General features: G+C 36.7%; 1 protein-coding gene across 3 annotated transcripts; it reads left to right on the plus strand.

The window, feature by feature from the left end:
• The first annotated feature begins 7,518 nt into the window (after positions 1-7,518).
• LOC104907681 (serine/threonine protein phosphatase 2A regulatory subunit B''beta) lies at positions 7,519-22,315 on the plus strand. Of its 3 annotated transcripts, none has more exons than XM_048643166.2 (13): positions 7,519-8,127; positions 11,270-11,512; positions 11,638-11,743; positions 11,821-11,923; positions 12,601-12,706; positions 14,914-15,004; positions 18,324-18,465; positions 19,131-19,278; positions 19,378-19,487; positions 20,132-20,288; positions 21,034-21,159; positions 21,242-21,392; positions 21,746-22,315. In XM_048643166.2, exons 1-12 carry the CDS (start codon positions 7,978-7,980, stop codon positions 21,380-21,382), a joined length of 1,623 nt encoding a protein of 540 aa, XP_048499123.1. In that variant the 5' UTR covers positions 7,519-7,977; the 3' UTR covers positions 21,383-21,392; positions 21,746-22,315. The 3 variants fall into 3 exon arrangements, with proteins under 3 accessions (XP_048499123.1, XP_010694950.1, XP_010694949.1); XM_010696648.4 differs by having other exon boundaries at positions 7,521-8,127; positions 11,824-11,923; positions 21,829-22,315; XM_010696647.4 differs by having other exon boundaries at positions 7,522-8,127; positions 21,829-22,315.
• Positions 22,316-26,349: the final 4,034 nt, after the last annotated feature.

Here is a 26,349-nt window from a genome sequence, read left to right on the forward strand (position 1 = left end):
CGTCGCACCTCGAGACCCGTCCGACGCAAATAGCTCTTCAACTGCGTCGTTTCTGGGTCCGACGCAGATCATGTCTCTGTCATCTGCGTCGAGACCTTTGCCGTCGGACCCATGTCCGACGCAAATGGACGCCTCGCATCCGACGCAAATCGTCAATTCTGTACTAGTGACTTGTTATATTGGTGCACCTATATCTGGAGAGAGTAAATAGATCATTAATCCCTCCCCCACATTATTAATCATAGGGGTATCTAATTTAACGTTTTTGATTTTATCAAGAATAATGGGTCGTGAATATTTTCCGAAATTCGCAGAGGAAAGCTATGATAAGGCTTGGATTATGTGAATTTCATCGTAAAATATGGGTACTGCTAATTAGTTTTTTTAGATTTACTTTAAATCATTCAAGTTACATCGGATGTCAAATTTGAAGATTATTTTGTTGTACTCTATTATATATTATTTGCTATTCCACAAATACTTCTTCTATTATATCATACTTTTGTTTTTAATAGGTTCAACTAATATATATGAACAGGGAAAAAGCTTATAGATTACACGATAATAATAATTCGTAGTCCATACCAATTGGGGCTACACAATAGGGATTGCACATTGTGATTTCAATTTAGCACGAGATTGAAAATTCTGTACAACAATTCTTAGCCTAATGTATTTTGGGCGATGAAATTGGTGTTGCCGATAACATCATGCATGTAAGATTCCAAGACATAATGGGCGACAAAAAAGCCGTAATTGTTGCACAATGTTTGATAATATGAGCAAAGAAAGTTAAGTTGTTGCCAAAAAGTCAGTCAAGTATAGGCAACAATTTAAAAAACTCATTGCCCAACTGTTCCCTTAAATGTGCAACGGATAAGATTCTCGTAGCATAAAACCCATTATGGGCAACAAATGTAACTCGATGCCCAAGAATCAGTTTGTGCGACAATTATAATTTTCGACGCCCAAGTTACAATAGGTGTCACCATAAGCGGCAAAATCGAGGCGTCAATATCTCGTCGCCCAAACATTTGTGCAACGAAATTGGCTCATTAGGCAATGAAATTGGCTCATTAGGCAACGAAAATATATGTCGCCCAAAACCTATTTTCTTATAGTTAATTGAAGGGGAAATCAACTGGCTGCAGAAAATCGCGAGGTTGGGGAACTGGGCTGGTGGGGGGAGGGAGAGGGGGCTGCGGCAATGGAGGGAAAGGGGAGGGGTGCTGCGGTGGTGGAGCGGAGAGGAAGGGGGTTCTGCGCTGGCCTAAGGTAGAGGGGAGGGGTGGGGGCTACGCTGGGCTGGGGTGGAAGGGTGAGGAGGGTGTGTTAGGGGTTAAGGTTTATAATGGTAAATAAAGCTAACGGCAAGTTAACATCCGTTAGACTAAGGGGATTTGGTTAACGTTGTCGGAAACTCAGAGGTATATGGTGAATATCTGAAACATTAAGCGTATATGGTGAATTTCATGATTTGTCGTGGGTATTTGGTGAAAAAACTGCTATTACTCACTTGTATATCATTTTTCAGTAAACTTGTACCATTTCCCCCTATTCCGCTATCATTTGTCTACACTTTATCTACCTTATCATTATACAAATTGATATCATTTATAAGAAAAATGATATCATTATTATACCTTTTTATGTCACTTTTCAGCAAACTTTATATATTAGAAGTTCGATATCATTTTTCAGCAAACTTGTATAAATTGATATCATTTTTTAGAAATTAACATTGTTAATATTTTCAAATCAGACGACAAACATGTGTATTAGAAGTTTGAGAAGATGAGTGTCACGGGGCACATACATGTGAGAGTGTTATGTGGCACCTTACCTTTAATAGGAAGGGATAAAACATAAAACCAAAGGTCAATGCCGGAAAAGGTAGTCAACAATCATAATCCGGTAAAAGGTAGCTTCTTACAACATTTTTGTTTAAAAGGTAGTTTATGACAATATTTTTTTTTATGAAGTAGTTTATCACAAAAAAACATGTTTTATAAGTAGTTTCTCACAAATAATCCTTATTTTTATTGGCTTATTCATAGTTTTAAAATATTTAGGGTATATTTTAGTTTTTCGTGCTACATAATGGTTCACTATAATTCATTATTAGTGTGTGAGATAGAACTTTTAATTTTCAGAGTTAAGATTGTGTGATTGATGTAAGCGAACACAAATTCTTTCGTAGTACTCTTAAGAGTTCGCTTAAACCCTTTTCATTAATTGCTTGCGAGCATCAATGTTTATCTCTTTTATTTTCATTTGGGTCTTGTAGAATAATATCACTTCATTGGTTAGACGAAAATAAATTATCAATTGCAAGTTCAACTAGATTTTTTTTTCTTTGATTAGTATATTTAGCTCACAACAAAAGTAAAATGTCCCTAAATTTGACGATCTTGTATACAATATGGAAAAACATAGAGTGTTTAAAAAGATATTGTGAATAAAAAAAATAAGGGTTGAGATCTCTGGGTTATGTGCAGTAAAAAAAAAGGCAGCGTTTAACACTCCCTATTTTGCGATGGTAAGAGATATTATACCGATAACACTCTAACTTACAAACTAAGAGTTGCTAGTTAACATACCTAGCGGACAAACACACAAACTGCCAGTGCCACAAAAAAGACAAAATTAATTACTTTCAAGCCTACTCCTATCCACCTCTTTAACTTTTTTTCCTATAATTTGTACAATTAATTATCTTTGACCATGTATGAAATCTCCTAGACTACTCTATGTATAGGCATTCATTGCATCCTCCTAGACCGCCATATTCTTATTCTTCCAGATCATGTAGACAAGGCTAGAAAAAGAAGCTAGTACAACTTGCTTTCTGAATTTAGGGCCCATGTACTTGTTATTGATCCATCTACACGGTTGAGAAAAGCCCTTCTCTGCTAGTGGATCCCCAACCAATGCATCACCTCCTTAGCATAATGATTGCTAAAAGCACAATAAATAATTGGATGTTTAGGACTTGCTGACAGATCACGCATTAGTCATCAGCACAAACTCCCTTTTCCACCAATCTCACCCTTATTTTCAAGCGATTTTGCATAGCTAACCACATAATCATTCTATATTTTCGATGAGCGTATCTATTTCAAACGCTTTTATATTCAATTGAATTGAAGCATCCACATCAATCACACAAGTGTATTACTTTTTAGATGACAAACTGTTTTCCAAGACCGACTAGCCTAGTTGGAGCCACATAGATGCTCTAATACGGATCTTTAATATTGATATTGTGGACCAATTTAACCCATAAATTGTCGTTATTCTGAGCAATAACCTGTACCAACTTACTAAGCAGTTTTGCTGTAATTATGAGTCTCATACCATAGAAAGCTCTTACACGCACTATTCACCTCATGAAGGATACAAATAGGATTATAAACAACTACCCCTAGTGCACATATGGATACTTACTAGCACACTATTAAATAGTTAAGCTTAGTGCCTTTAGCTCTAGCGTCTGATCTACTTACCATCTTGCTAATTGAAACCTGGCAGTCTGTAGCTTTTAACTTTTAAGTAGAGATACGAAATTCCCAAATATCTGGAAGGTAGAGCTCAAATAGCAAAATCACTCACACCAAGTTCTCTTCTGATTTCGTGGTAAGACATACCAACATAATAAACCTCTTAATTGTGTTTGTTAAACTCCAATTCCGAGGCATTATATAACATCTGAAACCCTTGGAGCAACACATTATGGAGCTGAAGTCACCATTGTAAAAAAGAAGTAGGCCATCTGCAAAACATAAGTGCGAAAGCTTCATCTCCTTGCATCTATAATGGAACTTAAAGTTATCTTGGTCCCCCCCCCCCACATAATTAAGAATTCGTGATAGGTAGTCCATGCATAAAGCAAAAGAGGAGGAGATACATAGGGTCCCATTGCCTTAACCCACGCTGAGAACCAAAAATCTAGTAGGTGCTCCATTCAACATGATGGTGAACATGGAAGTCTCCACAAATATCATAATTTGTGGAACAAACATTGTGGAATTTCCACACCTTCTAGCATCTGATGCAAGAAGTCTTAGTTCGCAGTCGCATAAGCCTTCTTTAAATCCTGCTTCGTCATTCAATAAGCTCTTGTAGGCTATCTTTTTTTTATATATATGTTCACTATGTCCTAACACATCATGACATTATGCAGGATAATCCTATCAGAGACAAAAGCACCTTGACTAGATAACACAATATATAGCAAAATTCTATTAAGATTTTCACTAGCTAGTCAACTTAGTAATGCACTTATAAAGCACATAACAACATGTTATTGGCCTGGAATCAACAATAATGTCAGGGCATTTAACCTTGGATATATTAAGATTAAAGTGGTGACATTGATGACATTTAGCAGCTTCACCGTCTAAAAGAATTAAGAATGTATTCAAAGACCTCTTATCCAATGACATCCAAGTGTATGCTTGAAGAAACAGCTGCTAAAACATATGTTCTAGGGTCCTTCTCATTAGGAATGCTAAAAATTACCTCTCTTCACACCCTCTATAGTAAAGGATTTATGGACAATCTCCACATGAGATCATTATTGAGCTTCTTCCTTCTGTTAACAAGGTGGCCAACAAAGGTTGTTTCTAATCCTTGCAAGTAAACAATGCCTTGTGAAAGCTACGGAAAGCCTCTCCTATATGCCCCTTTTAATTCACATGTCTTTCATCCATGTCATGAATATCATGCACTTTATTCTGGTTCTTTCTGGTTTTAAGAGCTTGGTAGAAAAACTTAGTGTTTACATCCCCACATTCGAATAACTGTAACTTTACTTTTTGTTATAGGAAATAATGATGATTCTTTTATGCACCCCTATAATTCTCCAGAGCAAGCTTCTCTATATTAATCATCTCTTGATCATAAGGATGGTTGTGCATATCTTTTTGGGCTATATCAAGCTCATTTTTGCCTTAATAACAACTGCCTCCACATCCTCAAACCCTGCCTTATTCAACTCTTTTGGCACATTTTTGGAAGATTTTAACTTATGACTCACTCAAAACATAGCATAACCATGAACATGCTCACCCCAAACTTGCCTAACAACTTGAAGAAAAAAGGGATAGTGACAACACATGTTGTAGAATCTAGCTGGAGATTGTAACTAGTAACTAGTAACTAGTAAGGAATTAAGGAGAGTGACTCACATTAAACAACTGGCTACACATCCTAAAAACTGCCATATATATAAATATTAAGTACATTTTCTAAAATGATAATAACTAGTAAGCTAGTAATTTACTTATGAGATAATCACGTATATTCGGTATTATAAATATCTAATAGTTCTAGTATAGGAAATATATTTTACGCATAATCATATCTCTATGGACTACATTTAATATTTTCCTTATAAGATATGTTGAAGTTTTCCTATGTTAAGTTTTAAATCTACTTGTTTACAGATTCCTATGCCTATTTGGGCATTTCCATAACTGGGTATGTTCGGTGTCATTATGGTAAATTACATCTTGGAACACATTTCGCTAATCTAGTGCACCATGGAACCCCTAACCCCATATAGTTGTTAAAAATCAAACTTAATCACTTCGAAAGAATAGGAAAGAGGAATAGGTACGATTTCTTAGAGCAGAGATCCCATTTGAAAGAATCTTTCTCCTTGTTGTCTATTTGTTTGCATTTTGAGACCCAATATAATTCTTGCGAACCTTCTCTCGTTCTCTCTTTGCAAAACTAATAAGTTTGGAGGGAAAGAATATAATAAACTGGTTAATCACTTTTCCATTAATTCAGTATGAAATACTTGCTATCTATACGGTACAATTTCATGGTCTCCAAGATCAACTCAAATCCCTAACAAACATAATTTCCAAGAAACTAATTGATTTCTCACGCATAATATTTTTATTAAATGATATATATATATATATAAGTTATAACACATCCTAAATACAATAATGTTGATCACAAGAATAATTTCATCGAATTTCTTCACCAGCATATACCTTAACACTTTTCAAAATTCATTATATAACCCTTAATATTTTCAAAATCTATCGTGTACCCTTAATGATTAACAACCACCAATATTTTTAGTCATTAACCCTAAATCTGATACTAAGTCGTATTTGACCTCTATTTGAGTCATCAAAAATATATTGACCACCATTAAAACACAATCTATTGCCCCTTTTATCTCTCTCTTTCCATAACTCTCTTTCCCGTTCTTTGGTCATAGGAAGTGTTTCAATTTGATTTATTCAAGTAGACGGATTAAATATGGGTTAATTAGGGTTCGGTAATGAAATTAAGGGTTAATGACTAAAAAATTGATGGTTGTTAGTCATTAAGAGCACACGAGAGATTCTAAAGATATTAAGAAGTATATAGTAGATTTTGAAAAGTGCGAGGGTTTATGGTAAAAAATAAAAATTACTATGGGGTGTATGTTGAAAAAACTGTAATTTCATTAACGTGATAATTATCTCACACATAATGTATGTATCCTAAACACAATAATATTCTAATTAACTATTTTTCTAATATCTCCAATATCTCTAATAAAACCGTAATAAAATATCTCTCGATCTATCTTATCACTCACCGTATTTACAAACTAGTGTTTTTTCTCACACACCTAAAAGAGAGGGAGCATTGACCATCTTTTTTTGGGCCCCCCTCCAACTAGGGAATCCCTTGGTAAGAAGAATGACCCTACTCCACCAGCATTTCTCGCAGGTTAGCCAGCCTAACTACATAGATCAATGCTTGAGAATAGGAAAGGATATAAGAGAATCCCTACTACCAAGTACAAGTAGGTAGTAGGGTTGGAACTGAGCTCTCCACCCCCTCCACCAAACAAGCTTGGTTAACATAGTCATATCACTGAGTGTAGTAGGGGACTTGAACATATACTTACACAATAATATTCACAACAAAATAATTATTAGTCTAGTTGTAAGGTTTGTATTTCACAACATTGTCAAATCCAACTAGAGGCAATTTGGAGTGGTATTCTTTCACCTTTCTGTTTGTTCGTAAAGGGCCTTGTCTATATAAATGGACATAATTGAACTATGCAAGGTTCCGGTTCAGTAGGGCAAGGAAAAGTTCCATATATCATCAATGGAATTCGTTTGTGTGTTTGTTCCAACCTAAAAGTTGAAAACCAAATTCGCTCCTTAGTTTAGGCCCATTTCGTTATCGTTTTTTATTTTCAGTTTTTTTGAAAACTAAAAACCAAAAACTGAAAACCACAAAAAGTGGTTTTCACTTTTCAGTTGTCAGTTTTCAAGATCATCATGTTCCCAATAAATTTGACTAATTTTTTATTTATCATAGAATATATATCATATGACTTTGAATATCAAAAATCAAAAAATAGAAAACCACAGTAATACCGAACGAACCCTTAACAAATAATAAACACAAAAAAAAAGGAAACCAACCCAACCCAACCCAACCCAACCCCTGGACGTGTCCCTTCCTTTCATTCAGCCTGTTTCATAGACCTCTTTCTCTCTCTCTTTCCTCCCTTCCTCTTATTATTCTACACACTCCTCTCATCAACCCCTTTTTTTCTGTCTCTCTCTCTCCTCTTCCTCCATCTCCGAGGGCTCCGATTTCGAGGCCTCGAAATCCACCATTCTTCTCCTTTTTCCGATCTCTTTCTCCTTCTCCCATACCCTAAGATCTGTCAATTTTTTCATTTTCTCGTCAATTCGTCTTTTCCGCCGACCTAGCTCTTCAATACCTTTGCGACTGAATCTTGATTCGGAAACTTTTGGATTTCTCTCATGTGTCTGAATTTTATCGCCGATTTGTGATTAATCGTTGAGCTTACAAGGAGATTTGTTGTGGTTTCCGCGTTGTTTGTTGTTGATTAGGGTTTGGCGATTTCATCGGGTTTTTTTTTGCATGTTGTTACGTGATTTTATTGCGAGATTTGATTCGGTGTTATTCGTAGTTTTGTGAATGGAGATGGATTTTAATGGAGATTTGGTATCTCTTGACGCTGAACTCTTGCAGTTGCCTGAGGTTTCGCCTTTGGCTCTCAAATCTAATCCTTACCTTGCGCAAGAGTTATTTGAACAGTGGCTTTCGCTTCCTGAAACCAATCGCCTCGTAAGTTCTTTCCTTTTGTGTTTTTGGGATTTTTTGTTTTTGTTTTTGCTTGTTACGCTATTTTTTTTGCGTGAGATTATGATGTGTGCTGGCTTATTGTTTTTGTTTACTTATTTCTTGATTAATTCCGGAAATTGGATGCTTGGTAGATTTTGCTACTTTTATGAACATTACCAAGAGAGGAATTTATACCGAAACTTGGTTCCTACCGTATTGATTATTCGTTTTGAGGGCCGGCCTTGAGGGAAGTTGTGCTGCAGTATGAGAAACTGTCCGCTTGAATTATGGTTTGAATTGAGTTGGTTGTGGTCCAAGCATTATGGATGGTGGGAGTTGGTTCACCAATGCTCATTCTTTGTCCGCTATCTGTCAACTGAAGCTAGAAGCTGTTTGATTTTGATTTCCAGCTTATTTATGATTGTGTTTCCTGGGATTTTAGAATTTCCTTTTTTTTGGGGGAAAAGGTATATTTTTGTATGGTTGAGGTATTATATCGTATGAAGTGATTGCTGTATATCTTTGTGCAAGTGAGATATCTATTTTGGTGAATTGCTCCGCAATGCTACATTATTGGTGCGTTCTCTTCACCTAAAAATTATATGTTTGAGGGCTGATGAGGTGAATTTAGGGTTGATAAGATCCAATCAAGTCTAAATATAAGGTGAAATTAGGGATGATCAAGTTCAGGTGTGATAAGTTGAGGTGAAAAGTTTGCACCCTATATTTCCTTTCCCAATGTGGTGGATGGTCTAAATGGACTTTATTACGGTTCAGAATTAGGATATGTTAAATATCTTTGAAATTAATGTATTGGGAAATCGCTTGCTAAAGGATATTAAAATATGTTCTCATTGATATACGAGGTACTGTAGCTATATGCATACGCATCCCACAGCCTATTCTTCACTGTTTATGTCTTCTGACTCAGACTCGCAATTGGATCACGTCTCCATTGAGCAATCTTGACGTGTAAAGAGACATTATGAGCAGTTCTTGACGTGTAAAGAGACACATATATGAGCAGTACTTGATGTGTAAAGGGACAAGTAGCATCTTTAAGTGAAGGATTTTTTAATATGAGTGAGACTTTAAATGTGTTATCTCTAATTAAGGTATGATGGTTTTAGAAGAGGTGGGGCAGAATAATGCTCTTTTCTATTGTTGTTGCTAGTTTGGTAAATGAAACCCCTGGTTGCAGTAAATATACATGCTCAAAGGTATTTATTTGCTGCTTATTCGTCATCTCTCCATTAGAACGACGATTTGTCAGTGCCCTCTAGAAGGCATTAACTGATATGATCAGGGATTGGTGGGCTTCATTGTCAAATTGATGTCAGCTCCAGCTCTCTTGATCTTCCTCTTATAATTACTCAGATTTTTGCATCGAAAGAAGATGTGGCCTTTGACCAGCTGAAGCCAGATTTACACTGCAGGATTTTACGTCTTAATTGGGTTATTGAGATTGGAATTTCACGACAAGAATATATAAATCTGTTGGCATGCATCTCAGTTGCAGAAGTTAGCAGTTTCTTGTATGCTGGTATTTACAAGATCAGTGGAAGTCTTTTCTGTATAATGTTGTGTACAACCTTCTTTGTCCGGGCAAAGAGATTTTCTTGATGAAATTGGGAGTGATGAGCCTAAAATATCTGCTGCTGAGCAGGCCCCATTTGATAAACATGTTATAGTAATGCAATACAACTTCCGGGATGGTGCTAAAGAATGGACAGATGGTATAAGTTGAGTGAGGTGCTTGAATACAACCACATCTGTCTTCTCTTTTGCTATCAATCTTTTGAGTGCTGGGCCATACAGTGAAGAGAAGGTTCCTAATGGAAACTTTGCTGAATGTTGTTGCTTTTCTAATTGGTGCAGAGTGTCATTGTATTAATGTCTAGAGTACAATACAGATGTTACATCATCTTCTGTCCTTGTCCAGGGTTTCTTACTTCATGATGGAAGGTCGACAAATAACATAATCTTTAGGTTAGTATTTTGAGGTCAGAATTGTATTGGAAAATTGAAAGAGGCTTTGCTTTGTGATCTGAAAGGTTTCTTTTCACTTAACTTGGATGGTCTTTTGAGCCAGCTATATTATTTGGAGACAACAATCTGTGTCCTGAACGCTGCTTGTAGACAGCTGTATATGAATTACTTTAATACGGGGGTGTTCATTATCCAAGCAGAGTTCTTTAAAATCTAGGAAATGGTGATACTCATGTTGAGGCCACATATTTTGGACAAAGTTGCTCTAGGGTGGTGTGAAGAAGTGTGATCATGAAGATGGGAAAGGTCTGTTTGACTTACCCAGAAAAGTTGGAGGCTATGATGGTTTTGACATTGACACGAGTATTGGTGGTTCCTTAATAAGATTTTGATTTTTCTGTTATTTACAGTTGCAACATTTGCTTTGTGGAGGCCAACTGTTACAAATTAAAAGTAGATTATCATTTGTTATCTTGTTAGATTTATCAGGATGTGTATTTCTAGATATCATCTTTTTGTAATTTACACAATATATAGTTAAAAATATTGATGGCCAGAATTTTGCGTTAGATAGTGTGAACAAGCAACTATTGCAACTTTTTTTTTGTAGTAAGGAAAAGGGGGCTTATTATGAAGATGTATGGTTCTTGAAAAGTATGTTTCATATATGGCAAAATTGCATCTCTAAGTGTGTTGCTTCTGCTATACCACCAATGAGCTGATAAGGTTTTTGTTCGCAGAGAGATAATAGTTCACAATTTTCTGGCTTTTGCCTGTGATAATATTTTGAGCTGACATCTTTTTGAGCTTCTTTTCATACATTGTAGATGCTTTTTGCTGTCATATAAATCTAGCTCCTGTTCTTTTATGTGTGTGTAATCTGTCTTGTGAGTGCTTTTGCTTCTGTAGGGAAGCGTTTTCTGGAAAATGCCACTCTTTTGAATTTATTTGATAGTTTGTTTTGTTGCTTTTGTTATTCATCTTAATGTTTAGTTCGTTTGTGCAGACACTGATTTCGTACCTTCATATGTATCACTGAATCTGCAAAGTTAATTTGATTGCTTTTTTAGCTCTTAATTGCCTGATAGCATGATGCATGAATGTCAACTTTTTCAAATGTTTAACGTTTAGCAAATAAACCCTGGGCTAAATGCAGGTGAAATCACTAGTCAATGATGCGAAAGTTGGGAATCCTTTAAATGTCCCTGGCAATGCTTCTAGTACAAATGCTGCTGCTAGCAATTCAATACCATCCATGTTTCCTGCTGGGAGCGCGCCTCCACTTTCACCGAGAAGCTCATCTGGTTCACCTCGTATTATGAAACAGAAACCAGGTCCTTCTTCCCTAGGAAGTCCTCTTAAAGTATTGAGTGAGCCAGTGAAAGAGCTGATACCGCAGGTTATTTCTTTTCTCATAGTGTCCATTGCTTTTATCAGTTGGTGATTTTTTTCTATGTATATACCTTTCCATTTTTAAACCGGCATCTAACGTTTATTACTTTGATTTCTTTAATTATTTTGCAGTTCTATTTCCACAATGGCCGTCCAGCACCAAAGGAACTAAAGGAGCGTTGTTTGTTTAGAATAAATCAATTTTTTTACGGCCATACAGAGGGCCTGCCAATGAATGGTAAGAAACTGCTGTGTTATTTGGATTTGTAACAGTATTAAGCATTAACATGACAATATTGATTTGTTCCTCTACAGCAGAGTTTAAAGCTGTTACAAAAGAAATATGTAAGTTGCCATCTTTTTTCTCCACTGTCCTGTTCCAGAAGATTGATGTCAACAGCACAGGATTTATCACCAGGTATAAGATCTGAAAACATAATTGAGGTTATTGCACTAATTTTTGTTTATTTTTTGGTTGGTGTCTGGGTCACATTATTTATGATTTGTTTTGTTTGACCAGATAGTATGTGTTTTGTTGCCATTTAATATCTATGTTGCAGTCCCTTTCTTGCTCTCTTGTCTCTTTGTATTTCTTTTATGACTACAAATTTATTCTCCCTTACTCGTGGGTCAATTATTGTTGGACGTAACATGTCCCAGAAAGAAGAGAATTTTCTTTTTGCAAGTATGTGAGCCACATCCATGTTTGAGGCTGTAACCAGTTTTTGCTGATTGTGAGAACTAGTATTCCTGGAAATTGTAACTTCCTGAGTTGCCAGGTAATTACGTGTTTTTTTAGTGAGACTAATTTTACATGTAAAAGATTCTTGACTACAGTATTATCACCAAAAGTTGTGCTTCAGTATCATTAGTTCACTTTCTTGGATGGCTTGCTACTTGTAAATGATTTAATGAAAAATCGTGCCAGTAAAAACTAAAATGAAAAAACATCAAATTGTTCTTTTAGTTGGAAGATAATGAGAAAACATGGGATTGATATTTTCTTTGGCACCAAAATTCTTCATTCTTTTTTTTTTTTTTGCTGTTGAATTGCTAAAGTTTAAGTTCATGACATCTTGCGTTATATCTGTGTAGGGACGCATTTGTTGATTATTGGGTTAATGGAAATATGTTGACCATGGACATGGCGACGCAAATTTATACTATCATGAAGCAACCGGATCGTAAAGTTTTGACACAGGTGGATCTGATGCCTTTTTTCCCTTGAGATATTGAAGTTTGTTTGCTTTATTCATTCATCTTGTAGTTGATTCTTTACTTAATTGAAATTTGAGATGGCATACCATTCAGGTCCCAGAGTTTTAAATATTGATATTGGTTTGAGGACTCCAGGTTTCAGATTTGTGATTTTAGGTCGAGGGTTACAATTTCCTGAAAAAGTTTTGTTATTTATTCTTTGTTTATTGAATGTTTGTGCTCTGAGCTTGTTTTTTCATTGAATGAAACAATAGACCCCCCCTCTCTTGAGGAACTCTTGACCAATATCCAGGATTGAATCATCTGATAGGGGTGTAAGTTGTACTAATTGGCTATGACTTGGCCTAAGCTAAAATCTAACCTGAAATTTTTGTTTTGAAATTAAAATCCAGATTGAAATTTTAACTATGTCCAATTGTACAAACCAGAATAAGAACTTGCTAGTTTTGATCGACACTTATCCCACTTCTTTGCCCTGTTTATGCCCCCAATATTGGGCCTTATAAACCTTTTTTATAATGATATGCTAGATATTATGATAGAAATATTTCATCACCAAGCCCGTGATTTAGCTCAGAAACCACAATTAGCAGTTCTACTTCTTTTCCGTATTTAACATGTCCATCAAATTCACTGTTCTATTCACGAGTTGTTTGGGCCTAATGTTTTCTAGCCTAATTGTAATAATGCTTGATGATAGTTTAATATTTTTGGGCTCTGTGAATTATAATACCCCTATCCTAACCCAAACAAAAACCTAAAATCTGAACTTTTTAAAAATTTGAGTCCTAATCCAAACTGAGTAAAAATATCGAAATTAAATTTCTGTTTCAGTTTTGACTTTGGACATGGTTGAAATAGCTATCACCCCTATATTTGTCCAACTCATGGGTTCTTAATCCAGTACTGCCCCCAATTTAGTCAAGAGCATGGTATTAATATTTGGCTGCATCAATGTTTTGCGATCGCATTGTACAAATGTTTTGAGCTTATCGGGATATTAGGCTGCAACAGCCGTAAACCATCCGAATTGCTCATAGAAGTGGTTTTGCAACCGTTATTGCGACTACTACCAGATTCAAGATCTAAAATCATGGTCATTGCGGGTTCTCTTAAATTTGATATCTTGCTATTGCAGCCTTTTGTGGCCAAAATGGTTGAATGTCCTTGCTCTCTGCCTATTTTGATTTGCCTCCTTTTTGATAGTTGTGTCAGAGTGCAATTCGATGCTCCGTAATGTTTACAATACTCTAATCCGTGTTGAATTTTATCAACAAATGTATGTTAGCTAATGTCAAATACATATCAAAATTGAGAAATTTGACTTTTAATAATGAAAAAGTTGTCCTATGTTTCTTTTGTTTTGAGTTGTTTGCTTGCCCTTTGAGTAGGAGTAAAAAGTGCAATGGTATGGGTTAGAGCACACTTGAAAATAAGGAATGATAAAAGCAAAAAATGGTAAAGGAGAGAGAGCAGTGATATTAAGGGTTACGGATTTGGATTCTTTTAGTTAGATTAAACATGTAGCCTCTATGGAGAATATAATGCAAACATTTTTTTGTCAATTTTGTTTTTCGCATTTTACATACAATGATGCTTCATTATTAAACAGGGTTTCCAACAAAAAATTTCAAATCTTCTGTTTTCTAGTGTATATAGTGAAACTTTAGGGTCTTTAGTTAGTATCCCAGCTAGTTTCAGTTTTTGATTTTGATATCTCTAAAGTTATACAATATAAGTTATAATATAAACTTATCTTTAGTCATAGTTATGCTTATTGTAGTCATGAATTTTGGATACAACAATAACAATTGTCACAACCTTAATTTGAATGGGCTCAGGCTGTATGAGTCAAGACTTTATGTCCGGTTGTCGTCCATGTAGACCCTTTGGCTCTCTTCTCTTTTGTTAGGCGCTATATGTTTCCGCAAACCAAACTTTTTTAATTCGTTTCTGATGCTTTTTATTCAAGTCATCTTTGGCCCTCTTGGGATGTATGAATATTGGGCACTGATAAGATACAACAAGAAACTACATTTTTTTGTTTTTCGAAAGCTAAAAATTTAACTTGTAATGATAATTAATGAGTCCCTAGCTCCTGATACATTAATAATTTGATTGGAAGTTACTATCTTTACACTTCGGTTTCCTTGTTTTTTGACTAACATGCTTTATGGATTTTCATTTTAGGATGACTTCAAGCCTGTTCTTCGAGAACTTTTGGCAACTCATCCAGGATTAGAATTCTTGCAGAGTACGCCGGAGTTTCAAGAGAGATACGGTATGTCTATTTTTTGGCTCTGCTAGTAAATGCTGGCAATATTTTGTTGTAGAATTCAGACAGAATTTCGGAGATTCTGTTTTGTACATTTCCTTTTTGTAAGTTTTACTAGTATTATTGCACTTATGCATCTGTTACTGCTGTGGCTTTTCGTCTTGCTTCATGGAATGACAAACTAAAGTGGGAAAAGAAACCAAACTTTTTGGAATTTCCTGCTCTTGGATTTGCGTTTATGGTTGGGTAATGTTTGGCAGTTCCCTATTTCAATTGTTTTATATTGTAGAAAGAGCGAGATAGAGAGAAATTGCACTCTTAGTAAGCCTTTGCCAAGTCTCATGTGTTAGATTTGTGAATTTAGTTTGCTATTGTTTAATAAGATTTTTTAAAAGCCAATTTTGCTGTTCTCTTGAGGCTGAAAACGAGGTTATATATGCATATAGCTGATGTATGTGACCGTGCTTTGGTAGTTGGTACCCCGCTAGTTTTGGTTTGATCATGAATTCTTCTTTGTGAACCGTGTATTTCTACATAATATGTACCTTTGTGAGATGGGCTTGTGTATCCAGGTCATGGATAATGTGGAGGCCAAAAAGGTTTGGGCCATGTGTCACTCGAACATGACAAAATCGTCGACATATCGGTGTTGATGCGATCCGACACGGATTTGGGTATGAAATACCTGTCAGATCCGTCGATTTGCACTAGGATACCCCCAAAGTAGAAGAGGGAGAAGGAGAAACCCTAGATCTAGAAATTGACGACAAGATTCATCACAAAGAGAAATTAATTGATGGGGCTTTTACTTGTGGGGTGGAGGCGAGCCGAATGACGTTGAGTCTTGTGCCGGTTGTCTTCTCCGGCGATGGCAATCGACTTTTATCAGATGTGACATGGGGCTTTTCTCTCACGTATGACTTGTTGCTAACTTTTTATTCCATGGTACCCATATTTCTCAACTACCACATGAACCAAAAAGCGAAGCAATGCTTTATTTAAATAATAGGTGTACTATTTTTTTAAGGGGAGCATTACAGCTGTAGCACAATACAATTAAGAATAGTACATCTTTTATCCTTTCTCTCTCAAACAACTATACATGGTAAAGTGTAAACCATTGCCTTTTGTTTCTTTTTACTTTTTATTAGTGATAGACCTTTGAACTTCTAATCTGTATAAATATTATTTTTTAGTATGCAACCGCTGTTTCCCCGTACACTAGTCCAAATTTTGGTCGGTGTCCCTATATTCAAAAATTTTCAAAATTGACGTGTCGAACATTCGCATCCGGACCCGTATCGAACACTCGTACCCGTGTCCATGTAACATAAATCATACTTCCTCCGTTCCATAATAAGTGAAACGTAGGGATTGGGCACAAGATTTAATAAACATCACTTTCAAAAGACAAAAAGTCATAAAATACCCTTTTCATTATCAAAAGGAGGAGAGAGAAAAGCAAACTATACAAGTTTGTGATGGGTATTCTTGTCATTTTATAACTTTCTTTTTTCCATTTAAGGTATGTTTCACTTATTTTGAAACGTTCTAAAATAGTAAGTGTTTCACTTATTATGGAACGGAGGAAGTATGATATAAAAATATAAGATCGACATTTTTGTCTTGCCTCTAACTCTTAGGTAGAAGTTTTAGTAGTTTTAGTTTGCATGGTAAGTGAAGTTAGTAATCCTATAGTATATTCCAAACAATTATAACAAGTTTCTGCTACGGATGGCAAACTGTTTTAGTGTTTCAATCTCCGTAGTGTGTATGTTTATTGAACATATTATTTCTTTTCACGTAGATTTCTTTTATGTTCTAAGTTTGATCGCCAATTATTTGTGGAGTAGTTATTTTTCTTATGTATTTAGAAAATCCTGGTATGTTCATGAGTGTTAGGAAAATTATCTACGGCTGTTGTATGGTGTATCTAAAGTCTTTGTAGGCTTTGGATGCTTTCGTTAGTCTTTGAGCTTGAATCTTATATGCCTTCTTCCCTATTTAAAACTTTGTGGTCAACCTTATGACTTTCTTAGACCAATCTTTGACCATTGTTGCTTATCATTCTTCATTAAGGGGGCGTTTGGTTTGGGGTCTTTTGGAAAGGGTAAGGGTAAGGGTAAGGAAACCATGTAACGTGATTCCCTTATTTGTTGTTTGTTTGGTCAATTTAATGGTACCTTTTACCTTCTTCTTACTCCCAAAGTCCTCTATTTTCACTTACCCTTTTCTTTCACTCATCATTGACCATCTCCTTGACCGCCCAACGACCACTTAACCTAACCGCCACCACATCCCACCCGACCACCGTAACTCAACCCAACCATCGCAACCTGACCCCTTCACCCCAACGCACCCCAATCAAGCCACCAGCCACCAAGACCGTTAACCACCTATACCCCCACTCATCCGTAAGGCACAAACTCTAGAAGAATAAACGAAGAACGATGCAGGGAAGGGGCGGGGGATATGGCGACTGCGCAGGGAAGGGGCGGGGGAGGAGGCAATGTGCAGGGAAGGGGGGAGAAGCAACATGCATGTAAAGGGGAGGGGGAGAAGCGACGACAGGGTACGTAGGGCGGGGGATGGGCAGCGATGGCAGGCTACGATGGGGAGGGAAATGAGCAGCGACGGCAAGCTACGAAGGGGATGGGAATGGGCAGCGACGCGGCGGCGTTACTGGGATATGGAGAGGCGGTGGGGAAACAACAAGAGAGGGAGTAGTGGTGGTTTTATGGTGGAAGAATGGTTTTGTTCTCCTTTCTCCCTCTACCGCTTTCTTGATTTCATTCTCTTTACCCCATAGCAATAAAAATCCCCCTAATATAAATCATGAAAAGGTAACTTTGTCAGAGCTCTGTTTTATGATGAATCGACAACAGCTTAACATTATGCTTCCTCTTCTCTTTTTCCATATGCTTTTTTCATTTGACTTTGCACACTATTAACATACTCCACTTTGACCCTCTTGTATATACGTAAAGAAAAACGTACATGTTGGATCTTTTTTGATTTGTCTTGGAATATATTTTAAAATATGAACTTTTTGTATTTTTAACTTACATAATTAAAGCTATTAATGCGCAAAGTTGTGCTTTGGATAATATGCCAACTCCTTTGGATACAAGTAAAAAGACGGGTACAACTAAATCAAATATGTTTCCCTTTGAAAAGACAGTAAATCAAATAAGTAAACTACGAAGATCTATATGAAAAATAGTTAGTGGTTCCCTTTCTTTTTCTGTTTCCTTTTTAATGTGTATAACAGAGCTCTCTTATATATGTTGTTAATTTTTGATCTTTCCTTTCTACAATTGGACAGCGGAAACTGTAATATACAGAATTTTTTACTACATTAACAGAGCGGGAAATGGTCAACTAACCCTTAAGGAGCTGAAGCGGGGAAATTTAGTTGCTGCTATGCAACAAGCTGATGAAGAAGAGGATATCAACAAAGTTCTGAGGTACACTTGAGCTGAATTCAGGCGCAAAGTAACTTTTGCTGCAACTGTAGATGGCAGTATTATCTTTTCAAATTGGTGTTTTGGATTATTCTTTTTCTTTTTTTTAGGATGTCCTGTTTAATCGTGTACATCGTTCTTATGCACAAAGTGAGCTTTCTTAAGAAGTGCATGGTTCAGAAAGTTGAAACTTCTTTTCTGGCTGACGGTTCACGCTATAGGATATGTTAGGGTTATTAACCCAGATTCACATTGTTTTCCATGCATGTGTTCATCTTTCACTTGGTCTTGGCTTCCAAATAGAACATGTAAATAAAATCCTTTTGATATGTTTGCAACGTATGCTACTTAGCCTCGTGTACCAGTGTAGACATGGATGATTGGGTTTGGAGATATTTAGTATATTTTCTAATAGTTTGAATAGTGTTGTGTCTTTGTAATTGTCCTGCCTTTTTCCTTTTCTTTTTATATTTGGGAGGGGGGGAGGGGGGTTTGATGGAGATAGGTGTTATCTTAAGCCAAGTTATCTGGCCATATTTGTCTTTGATGTTAGCAATATATTCTCTCTCCAATAGATTTTGTTGGTACGTCTTGGTTGAATCCTTGTGTTTTCCTGTGGTTTGTTAGGCAGCTCTCTAACGTCTGTCCTCTCAATTTTTGTGATGTAGATATTTCTCCTATGAGCACTTCTATGTGATTTACTGCAAGTTCTGGGAGTTGGACACAGACCACGATTTCTTGATTGATAAAGAGAACCTTATTAGATATGGAAACCATGCTCTTACCTACAGGATTGTTGATAGGATATTTTCCCAGGTAAGATAATTTTTGTGTACTCTGGAGAGATAGCCTTTCCTCATTGAAGGTTTCTATCCTTGTAAAATTTTAATCTAGAAAAGAATTTCTTCCTATCAGGTTCCAAGAAAATTTACTAGTACCGTTGAAGGCAAGATGGGATACGAAGATTTTGTCTACTTCATACTGGCAGAGGAAGATAAATCATCAGAACCCAGTCTTGAATATTGGTATGTCTGGCAGAACATTCTTTTCCTGCATATATTATTGTTTGATTTTGCAGAATGTTTGGTGTGTCTAAAAGTGCACAGCGGAGGATGAGGTTGTGGATTATTAGTTAGCAGCTCCAGCTTCGACTCTGCTGTTGGGGTCCAAATACTCTTAGTGTTGGTGGGTGGCAGAAAGGGGATAAAGGATGATGTATTATGTATTTGGGCTGTCAACTTGGGTCTTGAGAGAGGGTAGCCTAGAGGAGTCTACTTGACCTAAAGCAGAAGTGCAGAACATTTCTAGATGTCTATGAATTTTTTTTTTTTTGCTGGCTTTAAGCATAATAACTACTACCTCTGTTTTTATTTAGTTGTAACATTCACCTTTTTGCACAAACTTTGAGAAATGAGAAAATAGAGTATAATTGACCCACTTGCCCCTGCTACTAGTACTGTAATTAAATGGGAGAGTAGGTGAAGTAAGGGTAATATAGTCAAATTATCCCAAAAGCTTTCCTAAAAAGGGAAATGTTGCAACTAATAAAAAACACCTAAAAGTAGAAATTGTTGCAACTAAATAAAAACAGAGGTAGTATTTATTAATTGCTATTTTTGTTAGTACATGAATTTAATTTTACAGATGCTGGAGCTTTTTTGATCCTTAGGTTCAAGTGCGTAGACTTGGATGGAAATGGAATCATTACTAGAAATGAAATGCAATTCTTTTATGAGGAGCAGTTGCATCGAATGGAGTGCATGGCTCAAGAACCCGTGCTTTTTGAAGATATATTATGTCAGATAATTGATATGATTGGACCGGAGGTTTGTTTTTTATGCAGTGATTGAAGTTATTCTTTTACTTGGAACTTGTCATATGCATGATAGCTCTGGGTTCTTTTTTTGAAGCTATGTCTATAACCTTCCATGTAACAAGTAGCAAGCTTTGGATGTCCACCGTGGAGATTAGATTCTGGATGTCCTGTTGTAAAGGAACTTCATTTGATTACTGGCTATTGCTGTGTGCCCTTCCGTATTGAGTGTCTTTGGGTTGAACAAATAAAGATAACATAATTGAAGGGAAAATTATCACACATAATCTACAATAAGTATAGTCATACAGGTTCAAATTCGTACAAAGAGGTTGGTGATTGTTAGGCTATCTAAGCCCATAGGTCGTTTATGCTTTCCTTTCTCCTAGATGCATGACTTTTGGTCCTTTATTGAACAAAAGCAGTACACTTATCGAAAAGATTATGTACCCTTGTCACATTAAGGGGTCATATTTAAGAAGTTGCCTTGTACATGGGATAAAAAGTAGATTATATGTTTATACAATTAAAGCTACAAAAGGAAAGTGGATGACTTAGTGGAGTTGGCTGAAGAAGAAAGCTAAATGTAGTGGCACACATAATCAGATGGAAAATTTCAGTTGATGTCTTTGATGGGATGTTGTGTGCTTTAGAGGTCTGAAATGGCGCTAAAAATGCTGTTCCCCATAGTTTGCATTTATCATTATCGCCTTTGCATGGTGCCCTTATATTTGACATTTTTCATGTTTCCTTTGCAGAACGAGAGTTATTTCACCATTCGTGATCTGAAAGGAAGTAAACTTTCAGGAAGTGTATTTAATATCCTCTTTAATCTAAATAAGTTTATGGCCTTTGAAACTCGTGACCCGTTCCTTATTCGTCAGGTATTCTAAAATGCTTAATTGCTTAGTATCTGCTATCTTTTGCTGGCTAGTTGGTGTAAATACTTGTGTTTTGAATAAACAGGAGAGGGAGAATCCAACCTTGACAGAGTGGGATCGCTTTGCACATAGAGAGTATATTAGACTTTCAATGGAAGAAGATGTTGAAGATGCTTCTAATGGAAGTGCAGAAGTTTGGGATGAATCTCTTGAGGCTCCCTTTTGAGTTAGACACGGTAATTGAACTTCTTGAATCTCTTTTCTGTTCAATCCTGATGATGTGTGCATATGCTGGTGGTTGTGTTGCCAACTTGCCATATCACAATCTGATGTCCATTAATATTGTTTAGTATCTAGCTCATCCATGGTTAGTGATTGGAGGATTTATATGAATTACCTTTTGTATAGTTGGAGTTCTATTTTTACTGTGCTTTCTTATAATTGGGGCCCCAGAGTGAGGATGAGAATGGAAGAAATGAAGTGTCTTGAGGAGGGTGTGGCCGTGTGGGGATGGCTTTTGATGGATAGCAATGAACTTCCTATAAATGTTGATTGATGCTCTTAACTATTGCATTCTCCATACTTACAGGCATGCTGGCCTTCCTTATGATATCGCTGTATTATGTTTAACTAGTATCATTAAAGCGTATTTCATGCTTTGATCTGTCGCAGTTGCTTCACCGCAAGATGCAAGTTCTTTCATAGAGCAGGCCATCGGATAAAATTCTGGTCAATTCAGTGGAGTTGGCCTAGCTGATGACACACATCTTCATCAGACACAGATGCCTAAGCTGGGCTGGTTGATGTATACCTTAAATATAAACGTCCTGAAGATTTTATCAGATAACAAGCAGTGCTTATTTTGTCGGCTCCACATCGGATTCCGTAGGCCTCTTTGGAGAAGGGGAACGGTTATCTGCTGACAGGTGATTTAGTAGAAAGCAGGAAATGGTAGTTTTAGAACATTTGGCAATTCTTTTGGGTCTCTGTAAGATGTCGTTTGGTCTTTTCTTTTTCCTTCTTTTTCTTTTTTATTTTCCATCTATTCTTTCAATTTAAATATTTTCCTTCTGTACTTGCGTCTTTTTAAGGAGCTTATTTAAATGTATTAAAGAAGTCGCATGTTATGGAAATATGGTTGGGTTTTTTTGATGGTTTATTTCTTGTGAAATTATGAGTGGTTCGTTCCACGTTCGGTCTCATCTTAAGGCGTATCTTCAGTGAGGGTAAGTTAGACCCGTATTAATTAATGTGGGTGTAATTGATTATGCGGAGCTTATTTAGGACTCTTAGGTGAATGAGGTCTGGTTTCTTCACCTAAAAGTACAAGTTTCAGGTTTGATTAGGGCTGATTAGGTCTAATAAGGTCCAATCAAGTTTAATAAGTTTAACTTAGATAAGTTCTGTTGAAAATAATGCGCCGAAAGGATTGAGATGTGACTGGCGAAAAATTGTCGGCTTCTCTCTGGAAATAGTAACCTGATGATCTTTATTGTAGTGAGATAATATGTAGTTTGTAAGGTAGATTAGGTGTTAGGAGTGAGCTCCTTTAGGTTTTGGGATAGAAATGGAATGATACCAACAAGAGAATAATGGCACTGATTATAAGCCGTTTTCTTATGTTAAAAAGTTTCCTAACTGAAAACTTATTTCCCAACAAGCAGTATATGTTGAGATCTTCAACAATATCGTTTATTTTCGTGCGCGCACTCTATGTTTTGTTGTCTTAAATTATTCAACCACTATACTACTATATAAAAATCCTAATTTTGTTTAGAAATTGTGCTGAACAGGTTTAAATATGTCATCTTCGTTTTAAGAACCTAACACTAACATGACCTATTCAATACGATGTGTTGTGGTATCGTGTCGGCTTTTGCCAGCTTTAAATGACTTGGGTCATCGGTGGGTTTAATAATAAAATACCCATACCTAATTTTTAAACACTAAAACCATGTCATTCTCGTATTCGAATCGTCTGATAATTCTAGACCCTTGTCTAGATTGATTGGATCTAACATGTCTCCCAAAATGTCCGCGCAAGACACGAGTTTGAAGAGTTCTTTAAATGGTGGGTAACTCTAAAAGCAAATTACGAGCTTTACGTGTATTAAGCACCCCAAAGTCAAAACAACTAGTTGGGTTTGGGCGATATCCCCGTCCTTTGATAAGATAAAAGGATTTATAGTTTGAAGTTGATATTTTGACGTAAATACAAGTAATTGTTCATTGGCAATAACATGACATTACAAAGTAAGATATTATAAGTTGGAAACTTTTTATGCAATTTTTTTTTGATAATTTTCTAAAGCAATGTCATGTTGGAGACTACGCGACATCACACACATGTGGCGACATGTAATGTTTGTCCATTGCATTTTTGTATTATATATACAATTTTATTCATTTCAAAGGAAATTTTCCCCATACTCCATTGATTTCTAGGCTCTGGCAAAAAACTAATTGTTAGGTCTGAACAATGTCCCTAATTATCTGGCAAGACGAAAAGATGTAATTATCTGGGTTAATTGGTAATTCACACGTAAAAGATGAGGTTATCCACATTGACCTGACTAGGGACATGCTTTTTCGACCAGCGATTCGGGCTTGACCAGATTTTTGGGTAAAATGGTGGGCAATGGACAACCCAAATTCAGAAAGTTAGGCTAAAATTTAGCACTGACTTAAAGTGGCCAAAAAATCCCGCTTCGTCCACCCTTAAAAGGCGGGTTTTGGCGCGAAAACTTGACTCGCGACTTGGTTGGGCCTTACATCACCTATGTAACACCCCAACAATTCTCAATTTTCCAAAATGCTTTTTGAATAGAGGTGATCAAGATTTGCTCGGCCTGCAATCCCGGTCCGGTCCGAGTTTTGGACGGGTTTTGGGCATGTTTTTTCGGCCCGACCGTTTTGGGCAAAAAATCTAGGCTACGGGCAACCTATATTTGAAAAAATCAGGTCAAAATTTTGGCCCAGCCCAGCCCGAAAAGCCCGCTAGAGCAGCCCCGAAATATTGGGCTTTGGCGCATATTTTTTTAGCCCGAAACGGGTCAATTTTTTTGGCCGAAGCCCGACCCGGCTCATGATCACTTCTATTTTTGAATATAAAACTTAGAGAATCATCAAAGTATTATCGACCGTTCGATAACATATCGGCTTATTCAAAATTTTGCAGTAGAAAACATAAAAAATAAACTTTAGAAATAAAACTTAGTCGACCAAAAAGTCTAACTCTAAAAGTCAAACCAACAAAGTCAACCTCAAAAGTCAAAGTCAACGTCAATAGTCAAAATCAAAATGAAAAGTATAAAGTCAAATAAAATATATAGTCAACACAAGCTCTCCAATATTGAACCCATGATGCATTATCTTCAAACCTGTAATGGACGATGCATTATTGATCCATAGAGACCGCTCACCAAAAGGGTCATCACATGATCAATAAGACATAGCCTTGATCAACATACACAAACAAGCATGAAATCAGCAAAGTTGAGTATTACATCATAAATAATTAATTAATCCTAACATGATACTAATAAATAATAACCAGGAATGAATAATAATATAATATCATCGTATACTACTTTTACAGAACTAAACTTCACAACTGATAAATTAATTAATTTAGATGGAATAGTTAATGGAACGAGTTGTCTAAACCAAAACCAGTCTTCAATCTAGAAGACGAAATACGGGTGCGACTCTGTATTCCCCTGACCAACGATATCAAGCAACCTTTAAAATAAAATTAGGACACGGTGATCAATCTGGTCCCAAGAAAAGCCATGGCTGCATCATATAATCCAACTCTTACTTGTCCAACACTTCAAACGTGCACAAGTGTAAAGCTATTGCTAGACCTGGGCATGGGCCGGGCCTGTTTACGGGCTCGGCCCGTGGGCTTAGGGAAATGGCGGGCCGGACCGGACCTGAAATTTCCAGATTTTGTCCATGGCCTCGCCTAGGCCCACGGGCCATGCTCGTGCCTCCTGCGGGCTCACCCATGTTTTTATGTTTTTTTTGGATATTTGACTGTTTTAGGCTAAAAAACAAAGGAAAGAAGCGTTCGGCCCACGGGTCGGCCCATGGGATATCTAGGCGGGCTCGTGCCGGTGCGGACCTGAAATAATTTTTTTGACCGTGACAGACCCGCGGCCCACGTAGTAGACAACGGGGCACCCGGCCAGACCCATGCCCACCTCTAGCTATTACTATTCACATTTCACTTTACCTGATTAAGCTCCAAGCATCTTAATTTCATCCTTATCAAATTGAATGTTGTGTTTAGAATACCAGGAAGTTCGTAGCATTATTTTAGATTCTTTGGTAATGGATATAACAGCATCTGTGATGTACTCATTATCGCGTAAGTTAATGATTATTCGAGATTGTCTTAGACCGTGGTGCTTAGATAAACGCATGTTTTGGGGTGTGAATTGGAAAACAATTATCTATACACTCCATACACAAACATTGATTCGACTCCATAAGATATTGATGTGGCTGATCATCGACGGGATATCTGTAGAATATTGAGTTAGGGTGAAAAGCTTGCCTTATCATTGATATCTTCACAATATATATAGGTTACAACAAAATAGGAAACCCAACTAGAATACAATGCTAGCTAAGTATACGGCCCATAATATATATATCGCTACACCCTCCCTCAAGTTGGAGCAGGGGAGGGATTGAAAATGCCCAACTTGGACAAGAGAAAATCAAACTGTGTTTTGCCAAGAGCCTTGGTGAAGATATCAGCAAGCTGAGCCTTAGTAGAGACATAAGAAGGCTCAATGAGACCATAAATAATTGCGTCATGCACAAAATGACAATCCACTTCAATATGCTTTGTGCGTTCATGGAAAACAGGATTCTAAGCTAAGTGAAGCGCAGATTGACTATCACAAAAAAGTGGAATGGACTTGGGATGATGAATACCCAAACTGAGAAGCAACCCCTTCAACCATTTTAATTCACACGTGATAGCAGCCATGGAGCGATATTCAGCTTCGGCAGACGATCAAGAAACAATATGTTATTTCTTCGTCTTCCAAGAAATCGGAGAATGACCGAGAAAAACGATCCAACCAGTGAGCGACCTACGAGTAACAGGGCAAGCGGCCCAATCAGAATCACACCAGCCTTGAAGAGAGAGCGCACTGTCAGATCGCAATAAAAGCCCCT

Source organism: Beta vulgaris, chromosome 4 (assembly GCF_026745355.1).
Source record: "Beta vulgaris subsp. vulgaris cultivar EL10 chromosome 4, EL10.2, whole genome shotgun sequence".
In the NCBI taxonomy this organism is placed as follows: domain Eukaryota; kingdom Viridiplantae; phylum Streptophyta; class Magnoliopsida; order Caryophyllales; family Amaranthaceae; genus Beta; species Beta vulgaris.

Bases quoted from the DNA above. Each gene is read 5' to 3' on its own strand.
- LOC104907681 (XM_048643166.2), top strand. From the start codon at position 7,978: ATGGAGATGGATTTTAATGGAGATTTGGTATCTCTTGACGCTGAACTC. The intron at 11,513-11,637 runs GTTATTTCTTTT...ATTATTTTGCAG, and splicing joins TGAAAGAGCTGATACCGCAG to TTCTATTTCCACAATGGCCG. The intron at 15,005-18,323 runs GTATGTCTATTT...ACAATTGGACAG, and splicing joins GGAGTTTCAAGAGAGATACG to CGGAAACTGTAATATACAGA.